Source organism: Mobula birostris, chromosome 18, assembly GCF_030028105.1.
Source record: "Mobula birostris isolate sMobBir1 chromosome 18, sMobBir1.hap1, whole genome shotgun sequence".
Lineage (NCBI taxonomy): Eukaryota > Metazoa > Chordata > Chondrichthyes > Myliobatiformes > Myliobatidae > Mobula > Mobula birostris.
In genome coordinates this window covers 61132064-61145642 of record NC_092387.1, presented here as the reverse complement: position 1 = coordinate 61145642, position 13579 = coordinate 61132064, and the positions used below count along the sequence as shown (strand labels likewise).

The window sequence follows — 13579 nt, the reverse complement described above, 5'->3', positions numbered from 1 at the left end:
TCAAGTTCCTGGGTGTCAACACCTCTGAGGATCTATCCCAGGCCCAACATATCGATGCAATTACAAGAAGGCACGACAGCGTCTATAATTCATTCGTTTGAGGAGACTTGGTATGACACCAAAGACTCTCACAAATTTCCACAGATGTACTGTAGAGAGCATTCTAAATGGCTGCATCTGTCGGGTAGAGAGGGGCTACTGCACAGGGTCAGAAAAAGCTGAAGAAAGTTGTAAACTCAGCCAACTCCATCATGGGCACTAGCCTCCCCAGCATCGAGGACATCTTCAAAGGGCGATGCCTCAAAAAGGCGGCATCCATCATGAAAGACCCCTATCCCCCACCATGCAGGACACGTCCTATTCTCATTGCCACCATCAGGGAGGAGATGCAGTAGCCTGAAGACACACACTCAACGTTTCAGGGACAGCTTCTTCTTCCCTGACATCACATTTCTGAATGGACAATGAACCCATGTATACTACCTCTATTTTTTCGCCTTCTTTTTGCACTACTTAATTAATAAACATAATTCTTACTCTAATTTATTGATTTTCTATTATGCATTGCAATGTACTCCTACTCCAAAACAAATTTCACAACATATACCAGTGATATTAAACCTGATTCAGATTCAGATGCAGCCTGATCTTCTGAGTACAGGCAGCCCCTGGGTTCTGTCCCTGAAATCCGTTTGCGAGATGATTCTTGTTTTCATAAGTTGGAAACATTTGTTTTCTATAGTAATTGGTACTGTAACACTCAGAATCAGGTTTAATATCACTGACATTTGTCGTGAAATTTGTCATTTTGTGACTACTGTACAGTGCAATTCATAAAAAATACTATAAAGTACAAGAAGAAAAGAATTTAATTAAGCCATTGAATGCAATAAGTAGTGCAAAAAGAGAGTAAAACTAGTGGTGGTGTTCTTGGACGGTTCAGAAATCTGATGGCGGAGTGGAAGCAGTTGTGTCTGAAACGTTGAGTGCATCTCTTCAAGCTCCTGCATTTCCTCGCCGATGGTCGCAAGGAGTAGAGGGCGTGTCCCTGGATGATGGGGTTCTTAATGACTGACACTGCCTTTTCCAGGCACCATACGAACACGAACAATAATTCTTTCATTTCATTGAATAATCACCCTAACACTCCCCATAATTAACTAATGGAATATATACTGCACCTGGTCATTAATGAATAATGTGAAACATTTGATTATTATTATTATTACCAGTTTGAAAAATGCCCGGGAGAATTTGTAGTTAGTTTTCCCTACATCAGGTTGATCATGTTTTTTTAATACATTTCAAAACAGAAACTGGCCTCAATGCCCCTAGATTCTCCCCATGATGAGAATTCAGGGGCTGCTCTGGAGCAGCTGATGACCCAGTGATGAATGTTACAGAGCCCGACAGGTCAATTAGCCAGGGCTTTACGTTAATTGGAGCCCATGAACATGTCCAATGTACGATATAACACTGTCCAATCCAATCAGCCATCATCAAACAGCTGCTTAGGACTCAGCAAGGATGTGGCTTTGAAGGGCGACTCTGCTTTTTACAATTATGGTAAAGACAATTCTCCTGAGCAAAAAGCAATTGGACATCAGTAAGGAAGGTACACGTTTGGCAATTATATCAGCAGAACCAGTTGTTAAACCTCGCCACTGACTTGCAACAGTTATTCAGTGTCCTTACTCTGTTTGATACAGTTAAGATGAATGTACGTTCCGGATGGAGGATATTCGAGATTCAATACTTAAGCTTACTTATCGTGTGTACATCAAAACATAGAGTGAAATGCGTTGTTTTGTGTTAACAGCCATCGCACCAGAGAATGTACTGGGGGCAGCCCACAAGGTCGCCACGCATGCCCGGTGTGCTTGGTAGAACAACACAGAACACAACAAGCAATGAAACAACAACAGCAAAACAATCCCCTTTCCTCCGTCCGTCCCACGCAGACACACAATCCTCTAACCCCAAGTCAGTTTGGCTTCCTTGGCCGCCAGTGGACTTGGATTTGGACACGGACATTGGGCCTTTGATGACCCTAGCAGACCCGCAGTCTTGGGCTCTAGCCAATGGGCCACCACTTCCAGACTTCCGATTCAATTAATTTGATATTTCAATAAATCCCATCAACGTCGACAAGGGGCGCTATTCAGCCTCTCGGGGATACTCTGCCATTCCGCAAGATCATGGCTAAACCATCTCCCAGCTACATGTAGCGACCTCTTTTCTATCCCCTGCAATAACTCAGCTTACCACAATACCCCTCACCTGGCACTGATTTCCAGCACCATGTACATCCCAGACACCGTGGCCCCAGACTCCGAGACCAGCAGAGATTGCAACCCCCCCCCCACCTATCAGTTTCCTTAAATGTATTAAAAGGGCCCACTCAATCACCCACCAACCAAAACAATAAGGCAAGCTTGAGTAGCTTCTTGCAGTTTAACCCTTGGCATCCTGAAATCACTGTGCATATTACATTCCTATAGGTATTACGTCCCTCCTAGTGCCCTTGGAAAGATGCGCTCAGGGCAGCTTTCAGGAGGGCATTGAGTGTTATCCAGCCACAGAATCAGAGAGCTACAGCACAAAAACAAGTCATTCAGCCCATTTAGTCTGTGTCAAGCTGTAATTCTGTCTAGTCCCTTCGACCCACACCTGGATCATAACCCTCCACATTCCTCCCAGCCGTGTACTTATCCAAGCTTGCAATCAAACCTGCATCCACCACTTCCGCTGGCAGCTCATTTCACCCACGCACCACCCTCTGAGTGAACTCGTTCTCCCTCAGGTTCCCTTCAAACATTTCACCTTTCACTCCTAATCTATGATCTCTAGTTCTAGTCTCACCCAAGCTCAGTGGAAAAAGCTTGCTTGCATTCACCCGATCTATATCCCTCATCATTTTTCCCATACCTCTATCAAATCTCCCATCGTTCTCCTACACATTAGGAAATAATGTTTTAACCTAGTCAACCTTTCCTGTAACTCAAGTCCTGTCAGCATCTGTGTAAATTTCCTCTGCCCTCTTTCAATCTTATTCATAGCTTTCTTGTAGGTAGGTGACAGAATTACACACAATACTCCAAATTTGGCCTAACCAATATTTTGTACAGCTTTAATATAAATCCCATAGCATAACGCAGTTGTTGGAAGTGTGCTCCTTCAGGCAGGTAAAGATCCTATTTATGCCTCATTTGTTCCCATCGCCACTACCTCTCTTTTCCACCATCCAAGCTCTTGTCCTCTAACACAGACCTTCCATCTGTCTTCTCTGAATTTTCCTTCTTTCTCTCTCTGGATTACAGAGCATGTCTTATGAGGATAGGTTGAGTGAAGCAGAGCTTCTCTCTTCGGAACGCAGGCGGATGAGTGCTGACTTGACAGAGGCAGAGACGAAGTGGACAGTCTAAGACATTTTCACGGGGCGGAAGTGGCTAATGCCAGGGGGCAAAGTTTTAAGTGATTGGGGGATGTCACAGGTCGCTGTTTTATTATACACAGAGAGTGGTGGGTGCATGGAACACACTGCCATGGGAGGTGGTAGAGGCAGATACATAAGGGACATTTAGGACACTCTTAGGAACATGGATGAAAGGACAATGGAAGTCCATGTGAGAGGGAAGGGTTATATTGATCTTCAAGTAGGTTAAAAGGTTGTCATAACATCATGGACCAAAGGGCCTGTACTGCGCTGTAATGTTCTATATCCTGCAACTTTAGGGGTGAAGTTCCCGCTATACTGTCCCATCACACATCCATGCAGCCGGACACACAGTGAAGCTCCCTCTACACTGTCCCATCACACACTCTCGGGGTCAGACACAGAGTGAAGCTCCCTCTACACTGTCCCATCACACACTCTCGGGGTCAGACACAGAGTGAAGCTTCCTCTACACTGTCCCATCACACACTCCCTGGGTCAGACACAGAGTGAGGCTCCCTCTACACTGTCCCATCACACACTCATGGGGTCAGACACAGAGTGAAGCTCCCTCTACACTGTCCCATCACACATTCATGGGGTCAGACACAGAGTGAAGCTCCCTCTACCCTCCTGGGGTATTGGACAATGAGGATAGCATTTTATTCTTAAACTATTGTATCTTATACTAGTTAAGAGAAGTTATTATTTTTAAACCTTTTACAAAGCAGAAGACAAATTATTGCACTAAACCTGATGATACTGCGGGAAGAAAACAGTGATTGTACTGGAGAGGGTTCTGGGGGGTGGGGTGTTGCTGACTGAGCTGTACAACAGCAGAGGGACATAGACAGAATGATTTTAAAAGCTTCTGCATAATAGAAACGTACAAAATAAGAAAACACAGGAACAAAGACAGAAGGTTTAGAAGGGTTTGAGGGAAGTATCCTTACACCCAGGGTGGTTGGAATCTGGGACACACTGAGAGAGTGATGACAACAGAAACTCTCACGACATTAAAATCTAGACAATCACTTGAACCTGAAAGGCTACAGACAAGTGCTGGCAATGGAAGATCAAAGCCTCAAGTTTGACTGAAAGTTCGGAAGTCAAACGCAATGTCTGGAGCCCTGGCCTCTGTGTGCACTGGGGAAGTTGAGCCCAGTGTCTGCGATCTGCAAATCCACCGGAGGCTGGAGGCCTCAAACTGTCTGCCCAGGGGTTGGAGGACTGTGTGTGTGTGTGTGTGTGTGGTGTGTGTGTGTGTGTGTGTGTGTGTGTGTGTGTGTGTGTGTGTATATACGTGTGTGCAGGGATGTGTGTGTGTGTGTACATGTGTGTGCAGGGGTGTGTGTGTGTGTGTGTGTGTGTGTACGCGGGTGGGTGGGCGGGAGGGAGGAGGGGGCTTGTTTTGCTGTTGTTTTGTTACTTGCTATGCTCTGTGTTGTTCAGCCGAACATTGTAGGCATTCTGTTATAGGCATGAGAATGTGTGGCCACACTTGTGGGCTGCCCCCAGCACATCCTTCGGTTGTGTTGGTTGTTTAAGACAAACAACGCATTTCCCTCTATGTTTCAGTGTACATGTGAATCGGAATTTGATCGGGATTATAGACGGATGCTCAATGTTAGGCATGGACAAGGCAGGCTGATAAAAAGAAAGGCTTTAAAAGTCATGTTAATGACGGGGGAGAGTAGCACACAGAGGTTTAGGGAGGGAATTTCAAACTCAGGGCCCAGGCAACGGAAAAGGTAACACCAGTCGTGGAGAAATTATTCTGGAACAGAGAAAAGTCTTGGAACGAAGAGCACAGGGATTGAAACTGGAGAAGGTGGTGGCTGCGGGGGGGAGTTTTGAAATCAAAGGTGAGAAGGTGAGATGTTTTTTTAAACAGATTGCACCACTGCTCACCTAGGAAGCAGGCTGGGAAGGTAGGGGTGAAGTTGGATTAAAAAGAGCTCAGGTGCACGAGTTTTGGATGCCTCGTTTAGAGGGTACAATAAGGCCACGAAATAGAGGAGCAGAATCAGGCAATCATGACTGAAATTCTCCTGCCGTCTCCTTGTAACCCTTAAAACCCCTCACTAATCTCTACTTTAAATAACCTGGCCTCCACAGCCATCTGTGGCAATGAATTCCAGATTCACCATCCTCTAGCTAAAAAACTCCTCCTCATCTCTGTTCTAAAGGGATATCCCTCTATTCTGGGGCTGTGCCCTCTGATGCTAGACTCCCCCATTGACGGAAACATCCTCTCCACATCCACTCTATCCAGGACTTTCAGTATGCAATACGTTTTAATGAGAATCTCCAGCCTCATCCTTCTGAAGTGCATAGAGTACAGATACAGAGACCCCACCCCCAGTGGTCAGGCCTTTCAGTATTCAGGTGATTTCAGTGAGATTCACCCCCATCCTGCTGAACTCAGGAGAAGATGCCCATCGGGAATATGCAGGAGTTGTGAAGTGCGGAGACAACGAGGGCGTGGATGGAGGTGGGCCCAGTCAGAAGAGGATACGGAGAGCGGACAGACACTTGTTCAAACTCTCACAGGCTCACTCTGCTCTGGCCGGAGACTTCAACAACAGGCAGGAAAGAATCCCTTACAGTGCCATCTGAAGCTCTTCCTTAAAGATTCGCTGAGCATGAGACAGAATGGGAAAGATCACTGGACAACCCTTTGGCAAGGAGCTCCGGGTTTGAAGTGCTTCACCTAGAGCCCGTTAGCACAAGTCCCACGTTCCCGCCCCCTCACCAAATCAACACATCTGTATGTCAAACATCTCCACTGCATAAGTTAAAAGGCTATTTAAAATGATATAAATAATGTAATGATGTTAAACGGGAAGATTTCAGCATCGAATCATAACCACATCCCAGGGTAGGAACGAGAGAGAGGATTAGAGCTGGAGTAGGAAATGCACCAGCTCGTCACACTGCAGGTAGCTAATAAAGGCCAGCATTTTATTGCCATCGTTTAGTCAGACGCTTTCAATTCATCACTCCAACCTGCTCCTTTCAATACCAATGGCAGACCTGTCCCCATCGGTACCGTACCCCGGAGTTATACACTGACAGACCCGTCCCCACCGGTACTGTATCCTGGTGTTATACAGTGACAGACCCGTCCGCACCGGTACTGTACCCCAGCATTATACAGTGACAGACCCTTCCCCACCGGTACCATACCCCAGAGTTATACACTGACAGACCTGTCCCCATCGGTACTGTACCCCAGAGTTATACACTGACAGACCCGTCCCCATCGGTACTGTACCCCAGAGTTATACACTGACAGACCTGTCCCCACCGCTACTGTACCCCAGCATTATACAGTGACAGACCCGTCCCCACCGGTACTGTACCCTGGTGTTATACAGTGACAGACCCGTCTGCACCGGTACTGTACCCCAGCATTATACAGTGACAGACCCTTCCCCACCGGTACCATACCCCAGAGTTATACACTGACAGACCCGTCCCCATCGGTACTGTACCCCAGAGTTATACACTGACAGACCTGTCCCCACCGGTACTGTACCCCAGCGTTATACAGTGACAGACCCATCCCCACCGGTACTGTACCCTGGTGTTATACAGTGACAGACCCATCCGCACCGGTACTGTACCCTGGTGTTATACAGTGACAGACCCATCCGCACCGGTACTGTACCCCAGCGTTATACAGTGACAGACCCGTCCCCACCGGTACCATGCCCTGGTGTTACACAGTGACAGACCCGTCCCCACCGGTACCGTACCCTGGTGTTATACAGTGACAGACCCTTCCCCACTGGTACTGTACCCCAGTGTTATACAGTGACAGACCTGTCCGCAGCAGTACTGCACCCCAGCGTTATACAGTGACATACCTGTCCCCACCGGTACTGTACCCAAGCGTTATACAGTGACAGACCCATCCCCACCGGTACTGTACCCCGGTGTTATACAGTGACAGACCCGACCCCACCGGTACTATACCCCAGTGTTATACAGTGACAGACCCGTCCCCACTGGTACCATACCCCGGTGTTATACAGTGACAGACCCGTCCCCACTGGTACTATACCCCGGTGTTATACAGTGACAGACCCGTCCCCACCGGTACTGTACCCAGTGTTATACAGTGACAGACCCGTCCCCACTGGTACTGTACCTGGTGTTATACAGTTACAGACCCATCCCCACCGGTACTGTACCCGGTGTTATACAGTGACAAACCCATCCCCACCGGTACCGTACCCCAGTGTTATACAGTGACAGACCCTTCCCCACCGGTACTGTACCCGGTGTTATACAGTGACAAACCCATCCCCACCGGTACCGTACCCCAGTGTTATACAGTGACAGACCCATCCCCACCGGTACCATACCCCGGTGTTATACAGTGACAGATCCGTCCCCACCGGTACTGTACCTGGTGTTATACAGTGACGGACCCGTCCCCACCGGTACTGTACCCCAGTGTTATACAGTGACTGACCCTTCCCCACCAGTACCACACCCCAGTGTTATACAGTGACAGACCCGTCTGCACCGGTACCGTACCCCGGTGTTATACAGTGACAGACCCGTCCCCACTGGTACCGTACCCCAGCGTTATACAGTGACAGACCCGTCCCCACTGGTACTATACCCCAGTGTTATACAGTGACAGACCGGCCCCACCGGTACTGTACCCAGTGTTATACAGTGACAGACCCATCCCCACCAGGAATATACCCTGTTATACAGTGACAGACCCGTCCCCACCGGTACTATACCCCAGTGTTATACAGTGACAGGCCCGTCCCCACCGGTACTGTACCCGGTGTTATACAGTGACAAACCCATCCCCACCGGTACCGTACCCCAGTTTTATACAGTGACAGACCCATCCCCACCGGTACCGTACCCCGGTGTTATACAGTGACAGGCCCGTCCCCACCGGGACTATACCGTGTTATACAGTGACAGACCCATCCCCACCGGTACTATACCCCAGTGTTATACAGTGACAGACCCATCCCCACCGGTACTATACCCCGGTGTTATACAGTGACAGACCCTTCCCCACCGGTACTGTACCCGGTGTTATACAGTGACAAACCCATCCCCACCTGTACCGTACCCCAGTGTTATACAGTGACAGACCCATCCCCACCGGTACCGTACCCCGGTGTTATACAGTGACAGACCCGTCCCCACCGGTACTGTACCTGGCGTTATACAGTGACAGACCTGTCCCCACCGGTACTATACCCCAGTGTTTTACAGTGACAGACCCATCCCCACCGGTACTGTACCCAGTGTTATACAGTGACAGAGCCATCCCCACTGGTACCGTACCCTGGTGTTATACAGTGACAGACCCATCCCCACTGGTACTGTACCCCAGTGTTATACAGTGACAGACTTATCCCCATCAGTACTGTACCCCAGTGTTATACCTATCCCACAGGTACTGTGCCCCAGTGTTACAAATTTCTTCACTAGTACCGTACCCTAATCTTGTACAGTGACCAACCCATCCTCGCTGGTAATGTAGCATAGTGCTACATACAGATACACTCATGCCTAGCCAGTCCATCAGATGCATGTATTCACTCTCAGACACACATTATTGTGTAACTGCTCTCTGCCTTCCCACAGCTGATAGTAAGCTCCACGCCACAGGATTAACGATCACAATGCCATCGCCCTACGTTAAATACAATAGCAAAAGTGCGCCAGTCTGCGAGCGGCTGTCCATTATATATGATCCCATAAAACTGACTTTACAATCGACCTTTAAACAAAAGCACAATAATCCCCAGGAGCACCACTGCAGGCTTAGGGAAAAAACACAGTGGCTTAAGACAAGAGCTTGGCACTGACCACTGAGGGGAAGGCAGAAACCTCCTCCAAGAGTGAGGGACGGTGGTTAATTGCCGCAGTTAACAGGGCTTGTGGGGGATCATCAGCACTGCTTCGACAGAGAGTTTAATTGTGCGCAGTGCTCTCTTGATAGGGACTGGTCTATTTGAGAAGGTATTACTCCGGAGACCTCATCATACCAAAAGCTTTACTGAAGATTGCAGTCACAAACAGAAAGGTTCTGGTTTGGGGGTGATCTTGAGGAGAGAAGCACTGGTAATCAACTGTCATTGAGGGAGGGGGTGCCAAGGATGAGGCACGTTTACCCTACAACCTCCTGTGTGACATCTTCCCCCCCCATTGACACCACTCCCTAATATCACTGCCATTGACATCACCACTCCTTAATATCACTGCCTTCGACATCACCACTCACTATTATCACTGCCATCGACATCACCACTGAATGACATCACCCCCTCCCACTGACTCCCGAATATCACTGCTATTGACAACACCCCCTCCCACTGACTCCCAAATATCACTGCTGTTCACATCACCACTGAATGACATCACCCCCTCCCACTGACTCCCGAATATCACTGCTATTGACAACACCCCCTCCCACTGACTCCCGAATATCACTGCCTCATGGAGATGTAAGAGACTGAAGCTGGATTCAGGAGGAAGACAAAATACGCAGTGAGCCAAGCCACTTCTGTAGAGGGAAATGGACAGCCCACATTTCTGGTTTGTGACCCTTCATCAGGACTTATTCCCCTGTAATGAAGCCACTCGCCACGTTCATTCACCCCCCGCCCCCCATAACCGATCACACGCAAAATGATGCAGGAGAAAGTCAGCAGGTCAGGCAGCATCTATGGAGGGGAAGAGACAGTCAAAGCTTCAGACTGAGTCAGATGCTGATAAAGGGTCTCCGCCCAAAATGCCAGCAGTTCATTCCCCTTCATAAGCAGGTCAGGCAACATCTCCAGCATTGTGTGTGTGGTGTGTGTGTGTGTGTGTGTGTGTGCGCGCGTGCGGTGTGTGTGTGTGTGTGCACGCGGTGTGTGTGTGTGTGTGTGTGCACGCGGTGTGTGTGTGTGTGTGTGTGTGTGTGTGTGTGTGTGTGTGTGTGTGTGTGTGTGTGCGCGCGCGCGCGTGCGGTGTGTGTGTGTGTGTGCGCGCGCGCGCGGTGTGGGTGGGTGTGTGTGTGTGCGCGGTGTGTGTGTGTGCGCGCGCGCGGTGTGGGTGTGTGTGTGTGTGTGTGTGTGCACGCGCGTGCGGTGTGTGTGTGTGTGTGTGTGTGTGCGCGCGCGGTGTGTGTGTGTGTGTGTGTGCGGTGTGTGTGTGTGTGTGTGTGTGTGTACGCGCGTGCGGTGTGTGTGTGTGCGGTGTGTGTGTGTGTGTGTGTGTGTGTGTGTGTGTGTGTGTGCACGCGCGTGCGGTGTGTGTGTGTGTGTGCGGTGTGTGTGTGTGTGTGTGTGCGGTGTGTGTGTGTGTGTGCACGCGCGTGCGGTGTGTGTGTGTGTGTGTGTGTGCGGTGTGTGTGTGTGTGTGTGTGTGTGTGTGTGTGTGTGTGTGCACGCGCGTGCGGTGTGTGTGTGTGTGTGCGGTGTGTGTGTGTGTGTGTGTGCGGTGTGTGTGTGTGTGTGCACGCGCGTGCGGTGTGTGTGTGTGTGTGTGTGTGTGTGTGTGCGGTGTGTGTGTGTGTGTGTGTGTGTGTGTGTTGCTCTGGACTTTCAGCATGTACAGAATCCCTTGTGCCAAACAGGCATCATGTAAAGCAAATACTAGCTCATTTGTGGATGCACTCCCCATTTGAATAGGCTTTCTAATACACACACACACAGATTCACAAGAACTCAGTGTATTGATCTTATGATATAAAACAAATGAAGATGAAGACACCTACCGATTTCACAATGAATGTTATCTTTGAAATAACAAAGTATTACATAAAAGGTAAATTTATTATTCAAGTCCATTCAGCCCATCTAGATTGTGTTCCTACTTGACCCACTGAGTGGCTGCTCCTGCCACCAACACAAACACAAGCGATTCTGCAGATGCTGGAAATCCAGAGTAACACACAAAGGAGCTCAGCAGGTCAGGCAGCATCTACAGAGGGGAATAGACAGTCACAGTTTCAGGCCAAGACCCTTCACCACGACTGGAAAGGAAGTGGGATGAAGCCAGAAACATTCTCTTTATTCCTCTCCACAGATGTTGTCTGATATGCCGAGTTCCTTCAGCATTTTGTGTGTGTTACTTGCAGCCACCACATCCTCAGGTTGTGCTGGCTGTTAATCCAAATGGCACATTTCACTGTATGTCTCAAAGTGCATGCGATAAACAGATGAATCTGAACCCACTCTGTAAACCAGTACCTCATTCACACTCTCTATCGTTTACTTTTCTCCCCTCTTCCTTAGGTGCGGTGAAATCTATTTCAGACCTCTCAGCGTCGGCCGCAATCCATCTTATCTGTCAAAAGGAATGCCGCCAAACTCCCCACCCCCTTCACTCGCAGTGACAATATTAAATTGGTGACACTGCAACCATCAGCCCTCCCCAGAGACCCTCTGTCTCAGAATGTGGCCCCTTCCCCTGACATGGTTAACCTGGAACTCTGAGGAGTGTGTGGAAGTGTGAGTGTTAGTACGGGAGTGAGTGTGAGTGTTTATATGGGTGTGTGTATATATGTATTGTACAAGAGAGAGTGGGTGTATGTGTAGGGGAGGGAGAAAGATTTACTTTGAACTTTGTGAAGGAAGAAGTGAAGAGAGGGGGTGGGGCAGACTATTAATTCCTCTTGAGCAGAACATCGACTGTTTATTCTCTGCCATAGATGTTGCCTGACCTGAGCTCCTCCAGCAATTTTGTGTTTGTTGCTCTGGACTTCCAGCATCTGCAGAATCTCCTGTGTCTATTAACTCCTCTTTCCAGGTGAAGTGAATCAAAATAACGTTTAAAAAGCGAGAAGCGAACAGGAACCTTTATTTCACCCGAAGACGTACGTTTCTGTAGCGCCTTTCTCATCATGCCAAAACGCATTACCGCCATTGCTGTGATGTAGGTAACTTTGCAACTAATTCATACACAAGCAACATCACACAAGCAAAGAAGTCATTATAAAACACCCCGTTTTTATATAAAAAAAGAAATGCTAATCAAGACCTCAGAATTCCCCCAGTCGGAGCAAACAGCAGCACAGGATGTCTTCTCCGAATCAGGGAATCCCTCCCTCGGTCAGTCTCTGGGATCTGAGCGAGCATTTGAAACTCCAACCGAAAAATCTAAGCTTAAAAAATCAAAGCTTAAGAAACCAAGGTGTCAATTCGCAAGCTAATTCTGAAGAGAAAGAGGCACCCGCTGAGTCACAGAAACATAACAACCTCATCAGCAACAAAGTATCCTTCAAAACACAGCGGGCTTATTTTGCGGAGCTACTTTGTATCTGAAAATATCTTTCCAGGAAGATATTTTAAGAAACAAAGTAACTACTTCGCAGTAAACACTCTGCGTCTTGAAAGTGCTATTCTTTAAGCGGAAAAGTGTGAAATCCCGATGTTTATCTGCCGAAAGGCGAAGTGTGCCGAGAGCCCCGGCGCTGCCTGGAGTGCGGGCTGAAGAGCGGGACGTTTCGGGGTCTCGGTCACTCACCTTGCCCTGTTGATCCTCGGGGGATCCGGGCGATTTACCGCAGTTTTTCTCGGGTTTTCTACTTTGATGAGCCGGTGTTTCGGCGAGATGTACCTGACCTCGGCGGCGCCTTTCTTGACGGGGTTGGGTAGCGGGCAAGAGCTGGCACCGCAGCCCGGAGCCGGAGCGCCGCAGCCCCGGGAGCCGGTGTAAGGGTCCTCGAAGTCCCGCTCTTTCTGCAGCTTGTAAGCGGCCAGGATGTCGGGCTGCCCGGCCGAGCGCAGTCGGTAGTCGGGTTTGGGGGGCTGCGGAGGACCCTTGTTGCTCTTGAAGATCAAGTGCTCCTTGAACCATTTGGCCATCGCTGCAGCCGCGCATCGCTCTGCCCGGCCGGTCCCGTCGGAGCCTCCGCCGACTGGCGCCGCCGATCCTCGCACACGGGCGGCGGGAGCAGCGGGGCCGCCGGCGCCGCCTGCAGGCCGAGCGGCTCCTTACAGCCGACTGAGGGATGGGGAGGGCAGTGAGGGATGGGGAGGGCAGTGAGGGATGGGGAGGGAAATGAGAGATGGAGAGGGCAGTGAGGGATGGGGAAGGAAATGAGGGATGGGGAGGGAAGTGAGGGATGGGGAGGGAAGTGAGGGATGGGGAGGGAAGTGAGGGATG

At 49.3% G+C, this 13579-nt stretch overlaps 1 protein-coding gene across 1 annotated transcript in view; it reads right to left on the bottom strand.

The window, feature by feature from the left end:
* LOC140212165 (SH2 domain-containing adapter protein F-like) overlaps window positions 1-13316 on the bottom strand; it is a 263486-nt gene extending 250170 nt beyond the window's left edge. Inside the window, 2 exon segments of the mRNA XM_072282800.1 lie at window positions 12938-12987; window positions 12990-13316. Coding sequence (XP_072138901.1) covers window positions 12938-12987; window positions 12990-13278 — 339 coding nt within the window. The 5' untranslated portion in view covers window positions 13279-13316.
* Window positions 13317-13579: the final 263 nt, after the last annotated feature.